This window comes from Apodemus sylvaticus, chromosome 9 (genome assembly GCF_947179515.1).
Source record: "Apodemus sylvaticus chromosome 9, mApoSyl1.1, whole genome shotgun sequence".
NCBI classification, from domain to species: Eukaryota; Metazoa; Chordata; class Mammalia; order Rodentia; family Muridae; genus Apodemus; species Apodemus sylvaticus.
Window position 1 is genome coordinate 82,027,678 of NC_067480.1, and position 7,162 is coordinate 82,034,839.

A 7,162-nucleotide genomic window follows, 5' to 3' on the forward strand; every position below is an offset into this window, starting at 1 on the left:
GTTTGGACCTTAAAATGTTTTGTGTTGCAGAGTGGAGTCTTTACATATGCATAGTGAGAAGCCTTGGGATGGAAATTCTTTGTTTCTTATGCAAATAGCCTGAAAAATAAAATGATTTTATTTTTCAAACTTTTACAAATATGGCATTTTAAATAATTCTGAGGCCTGTTAAGTGAGGGTAAATATAAAGTTTTCCATTGGGGTACATGTCAGTGCTCAGAACACGTTAAACTCTAGAACATTTTATATTTCATATTTTTAGATAGAAGATCTTCATCCTTTAAAAATAATTGAATAGCATTAAAAATAATTTATTTTGTTTTTTAAAAATGAATGTGTCACTTAGTGTGTGCGAGTGTGCACAAAGCCAGAAGTCACAGATAGACAGGAAACTCCAAATGGGTGCTAGGAACCAAATTCAGGGGTTGTGAAACAGCTGCATGAGCTTTGTAACTGGGGAGCCAGCTGTCCATCCCCCTCGAATAGTAGTTTTTGAAGGTTGTTGATAAGTGTAGATGGTGTCTGTGCTTTTTGTTGTTGTTTGTTTGTTTGTTTTTAAGTGTCTCACTTTATTGTCCTGGCTAGCTTGGAATACTCACTAGGGTCAGCCTGCTTCTGTGTGCCATCATGGTTGACTGTGTAGTAAGCAATGTTTAAAATGGGGTGGGTGGTTTGAAAGGCATTGTAGTCCTTTCCATCCCCCTAGTTTTTAGAAGAGCATTTGGTAAGTCAGATGTAGGGGGCTGTATCATTTCCTTAAGTCAGTATTGGGGTGTTTGTTTTTTTTTTCCCAGCTGTTTTGTTTTGTTTCTGTTTTTTTGTTTTTTTGTTTTTGTTTTTGTTTTCCAAAATAAGTTTCATTGGTACAGCTGCTAATGCTTAATTAAAAAAAAAATTAAGTGAGCATCTAGAGCAGCGGGCTTCATTCTGACAGCTAAACACGTATGTCAGTGTACTTTCCTGCTTCCCTTCTCGTCCTCTGCTTGCTTATTTTCTAGGGGACTAAGGTATGAATTTGATAACAGCCTGATTTCTGTCAGCGTTTTATCTTTTGAACACTAGCTTTTACCTTCTGACACCTCAGGTCTTAATAGGCTTTTTTTCCTAGTGTGCTCAGCAGTCAGTAGGTTGTGTTTTCAACACTTAATTGATATGTTTCTTCCCATTTTAATAATTAGATAGATGTCCAAAAGCTAAAGTTTAATATTAAAAGCTACTTTTTAAATTTTTATGTCTGATGATGACACACACACACACACACACACAAATATATATATATTTACTTAGTGAAATTATTTTTTTTATTGTATTTCAATTTATTTATCTAAAGCTGTAGTTGAGCCAGAAGATTTTTATGAAGTTTGAGGTGAATGAAATGTAATTGTTGGCAATAACTAGAAACTAACAACTTTGAAGTTTTAAAACCTCTGGTGGTTTGGGAATAATAAACAGCTGAACTATATGAGTGAGGTAATTCCCAGAGACAGAGGACTCAGTGCTAAATGTACCACGATGACTAATTAAATGGTTTTTGCACATAGGTATTAAGCTGTTAACCAGGCTGGAAACTGAATATCTATGGAGTGTGGTCAATGTAAAGCTAATTGAGATATCCTAACCAATGAAAATGTTAATTTGTATAACTAATTTTTAAGACACACCATATTAACTTGAAATTCTATGCTTTTAAGGGTTTTTGGATATGTATTGAAACCCACATGTGAGTGAAGTCTAATATGGGTATTAGATCGTATTGAGTTACACACAGTTCAGACCTTGATGTAGCTCTGTGGAATTTGCTGCTTGGCTCCTGTGGAGGGAGGACTGATGGAGTGGGTGTAGTTGAGAAGACAGTTGATACCAGCTCTCTGCTGATCCTAAATGGATCTATTCTCCATCTTGGCTGCTCATTAGAACTTACTAATGAGGACTTGGGACACAGTGTTCTCAAACCATTGAATCTGAAACTGGAGCTGGTCATTTTAAAAAGCTTCACAAATAATTACATGTTTAGTCATGGTCTAAATCACTAGTTTAAAAAGACGTGGTTAAAATGTGTGACATGGAAGAGGTAAATGTAAAATACTGTCTTCTTGATTGCATTGTGTGACACAATATTTTATTTTGCAAAATAAAATAAATATTTTTATTTATTTTAAGTTATGTGTGTGTAGTGTGTGGGCATGTGCACTTCATTAGTACAGGTGCCCAAAAGGGCCAGAGGTCCTTGGGTCCCCAGAGTTGGGACTTAGAGGAGGTTATGCTCTGCCTGGCTTGGGTGCTGGGTCCTTTGCTGAGCTATTAATGCTTGAGCACCATAGGAGAACCATTTAGTTTTCTCCATACCAACTTTCTAGAACCTAGATCCAGAAAGTCCTGCTTTTGATCTCAAGGACAAGGGAGAATTCTGAGGAACTGAGGGTGAGGATTGTTTCTCTCTTGGAAGTACTCTTCTTTGAGGTGTAAATCACATAGCTTAGACAGCTGCTTTCAGTTAAAAGATAGCTGTTTCTCCTGTGTTCATAGAGCTATGCAGATGTTACTACACCTTTAGGACATTTTCTTCACCCCAGGGAGAAACCCTCTATCCTGGGAGCCACTTCCTCCTCCTCCTGTGCGCTGTAGGCAGCTCTAGTCCTTTTTCATGTAGCTTGGCCCGTTCTTGTACTTGACACACAGAAGTGAAGTCATGTCATGTGTTGGCATTTGTGATTGTTGGTTTTTATCAAACATTGTGTTCTGCAAGTTCACTAGTAGCATGTGTTAGTACTTCCCTGCTTTTCATAGCTGTGTGCTGCTCTCTTGTGCAGGTAATAGCTCATTTTGTTTACCCATAAACCATGGGCAGATGATGGGGTTGTAATAGTGTTGCTGTGAGCAGGGTGTATCTGTTTCTGCCACAGCATGTCTTCACTTAAGTATATGCTGGGAAGGACATTACTGGCACCAGGTACTCAGGGATCCTTCACCTCATTTGAACTTCATGGTTAAAAAAATCTTCTCAAGTCAAAGTGTACCAATATTATGTTCTGATAACATTGCATTGTAGAACAGAAGTCCAGTGTATGTCCTTTGATATGATGGTTTGCAGAAGGTACACTGCTCATCTAAAAGAAAGCACAGCTGTTTTCTGCTCTTTCCCCAAAAGAAGTCTTTTGTTGAAGTTGGAATTTAAAGATTTTCAAGTCTTTTTCTCAGTCCTTTACTGATTAGAGAGGAGTGAAATGGTTGGCCTCTTCATATCCATAATGCAATCATTGTAATCAGCTCATAACTGTTGATTGCTCATTCTAGGTCAGGTTCTGGATGATCTCCTTCAGTTTCATATATAATTGTCAGCAGTGACTACCATTTTACTACTGCTGGAGAAATGGAGGCACAGAGGTCAGCTAACCCTCCATCACAACAGCTGGGTAGTCCCATGGTTCTTACCCACTGTTTGAGCTGCCTGCCCAACCAGTGGTTGTTGGTTCTCTTGGCAGATTTATTATGCTGTGAACTTATTGATTTATTACCCATGAGAGAAAAATAAGCAACAATAGCAGTATACTTGGGTTTAAGTCAATTGCAGAAGCGTGAAGCTTAACCTGTATAAATGTTGAAAGAATGATGGCTTTGAAGGAGCTTTTTAAAAAAGTAACTTTAGCTCCATCCCATATTCCAAGCACACACATGTAGTATTCTTCCCCACCCCTAGTAGCTCACCTGACTTTGACTTCCAATCAGGTAAGCTGGAGGTGGATGGGTGCAATACCATTTTTCAAGTAGCCTGCTGTACTTGAGTGGAATTTTGTTTGGTGCATGAGGGGGAACACATGAAGTGAACTTTATTATGTAAAGGAAGATGGCTAGGCAGCAGTCTAGAATGACTGATGAATGATCACAGAAATCATTTGCACAAGATAGAGAGCAGTTTTCCCATACTCTGAAACTCCAGCCTGCTTTGGGATTGGATTTTGGGTGAAGTTATAGAATATTTGAGGCAAATTTTGTGTTACATATTATACCAATGAAGGTGAGAGGAACCCTGGTATATTTTACTTTAGGTACTTAGTTTAGCCCTGTTATAATATTTTTCTTATGTATATTGATGTGATTCTCCACTTCTTCCCCAATTTTCAGATAAACAGGGGTCACATGACAACAGAAGCCAAGAGAGCTGCAAAGATGGAAAAGAAGATGAAAATTTTGCTTGGTGGTTACCAGTCTCGTGCCATGGGGCTCATGAAACAGTTGAATGACTTATGGGACCAGATTGAGCAGGCTCACTTGGAGCTACGCACTTTTGAAGAACTCAAGAAACATGAAGACTCTGCTATTCCCCGGAGGCTAGAGGTAACAGCTTGTGTGGCCTAACTGCTCAGAGAACTGTCAAGAGTCACCCAGTCCTTTCTTTCTCCTTCTAGCAGGTTATCTCTGGAGTTAGTATTGAAGTGGGTTTCTGACTTTCTGATCTAGACTTGCCTATGTTTAGATGGGTATCAAGCAAATGATTGCTGCTCTGATTGTGACCCTTCTCATTCTCTTTTGTATTAAAGGATAGACTGTGTAAGAGAATATGAGTTAATTTTGTGACTAGTTTCCTTGAAACTTGGTGGCTCGTCATTTATGTAGCACTGGGAACCAGCATTTTTTAGTTTTTGTGATTGAAGATGCTGCACATCACAGAACATCAGATCCTTTGGCCACATTGGGTTTAGATTTATCTTCTTAGTGTGCACCCTAGCGTCTGCCCAGCTTCAGGGCAGTCAGAGCTTTTTGCAGTGAGAGCAGCAGAGGTTTTACAGGATGGAATCACAGGACCAGGGCAAAGAATGGCTGCGGTATTAGTTTTATAGCAAAGATTCTTTGTAAATGTTCGGTTCCTGAGAACGTACCCAACTGTTTGTAAGGTAGGCTGCCATAAGTGGACTTAGGTTTGAAGTCACTTGAATAATTTTCTCTCTTTAGTGTCTAAAAGAAGATGTGCAGCGGCAACAGGAACGAGAGAAAGAGCTTCAGCAGAGATACGCGGATTTGCTGATGGAGAAAGAGACTTTACAGGCAAAGTTCTGAAGCACAGTTGATGCTCTGCCACCGGAGAACTAGTTCAGCAAGGCTAAAACTGACCTTTCTCTTCATTGACAAAGTTACCCAGCACCTGTGGTTTCTCAGTTGTTTGCTTTGAATGATACTGATCTTGCGCGTTCCATGATATAAACTTGGACTCCAGGATAATGAGGGTTTAAATTATCCAGATGCTCATTCTTTGCTAGTGTCATATTTACAAAATTTCGTAGTTTAGGCCTTTAATTTAAAAAGCCTGACTTTAAATACTGCCTGTGAGTAAATCCTTGAATAAAAAGAACATGTGAAAAATTGAGTGTAGCCTTTTGTTTGAAGTAATTAGATCCTTAGGGTGCCCACAGCCTGCCACTGGGCTTGTTGTGAGCCACACTTCCTGAGCACTCTGTAATGAGAGTGATGCTAACTCAGTGTAAGTCCGGAGAGGCAGGCCTGTGCGCTCATTTCTCTACACTAGCAAGATGGATAGACTTGTTAAAACCTCACATTATTTCCCAGTATCTCCTTAGAGGGGGGTATCATGTCTTCTGGCTACTGACATGAAAACTTCTGGATTGTAACTCAAAAGATTTTCTTTTTTTGACTTTTAATATTTTACATGAAATTTTTGAAACAGACATTATAAAGATGCATTCAACAAGGACATCAAACTTTGTGTGAAGCTTAGCATTTAGCTTAATATACTTCCATACATTTGGAAATGAGGATGGCTAGATGTAGGGAGATCTAAACTAACTCCTGTAAGGTGACTTAGTCGCAGAGGGTTGTGGTTCAGATTTGTGACCACAGCACTTGGGAGGTTGAGGCTTCAGCAACAATAACAACAAAACTTAACAGACACAACAGTGTAGGTCAGTAGTGGGTTGGACTTAGCAGAAATGTTTGCCTGACTATAGTCTGTTAGGGACTAAAGGAAAGAGGAAACCATTCATTATTCATTCATTCATTCATTCATTCATTCATTCACCAGTTATTTGTCAAATAAATATCCTGTGCCAGAATCTTGGAGCTAGAACAATGGATAAAATAGGCTCTGTTTTTGTTTTCTTGAGCATAACTGTCTCTTGAGGATGACAGATACCTTTGTGCTTTTTTGTGACAAGGCCTAGCTTTGTATGCCAGGGTAGTTTAGAACTTACAGTCCTGACTCTGGCTTGGAATGTGAAGTGATCCTCCCGCCTCACCTCTGAGTACTGGGATTCCAGGTCTGAGTTGCTCTATGACATATGGTGAAAACCCAAATACATATCACGTCTCAGAGATGCGCGGTAGTTACAGCAGAGCTCTTGCTGTTGACGTTAGTTAGGGCATTCTAAACATGCACAGGGAAAGAAGTGTCATGAATTTTAGGTTCTATTAAAGAGGGAGACATCAGTGTGGCCAAAGAGGTCACCTTGAAGAGGTGTAACAATGAGATAATACTTGGTTGCCGTTTTAGAAAGCCAGGGCCTTGTTAGATCCAGGAAAGACCATCCTGCCAGGCTGGATTGCCAGCCCCATGCTATTGTGTGTTTGGGGGAGCAAGAAGAGGACAGTGTGGCTTCAGTGTCAGGGGTGGCACTAACACCATAAGTCTGAGGACTGTTTTACCACCTATAGCTTTGGGCTTTGGTAGCTGAGCTGAGTACTGACAGCTGTGTAAAGCAGGGCACCGATTGTTCCTGGAGTGGCAGAAGGACTGTCGGTGAGAGCCTGTTCAGAGCCCTGTGTGGAAGTCCTTTTGTTACACACACACACACACACACACACACACACACACACACACACGCATGCATACACACAGCACAGATCCTGTTCAGAGCCCTGTGTAGAAGTCCTTTTGTTATTTTCACACACACACACAGAGATCCTGTTCAGAGAGCCCTGTGTAGGAGTCCTTTCCTTATTTTCACGCACACACACGCGTGCATTCGCGCACACACAAGCGCGTGCACACACACATGTGCACATACACATGCACACGTACATTAATGTGCACACACTTTCTGAAAAGTTATTTTCTTGTGGAAATTTAAACAATTGCTAACGGAGAACTCTCTGCAGTTAGTGCCGCTCCTTGGGAGAGCTTTACAGGCTCTGTATCACATAGTCTGGTATC

General features: G+C 40.2%; 1 protein-coding gene across 1 annotated transcript in view; it reads left to right on the forward strand.

Annotated features, from left to right (window-relative positions):
* Cdc5l (cell division cycle 5 like) overlaps window positions 1–6,830 on the forward strand; it is a 40,333-nt gene extending 33,503 nt beyond the window's left edge. Inside the window, exons 15-16 of the mRNA XM_052192346.1 lie at window positions 4,123–4,335; window positions 4,951–6,830. Coding sequence (XP_052048306.1) covers window positions 4,123–4,335; window positions 4,951–5,055 — 318 coding nt within the window. The 3' untranslated portion in view covers window positions 5,056–6,830. The remainder of the gene's footprint in view (window positions 1–4,122; window positions 4,336–4,950) is intronic.
* The last annotated feature ends 332 nt before the right edge of the window (window positions 6,831–7,162 follow it).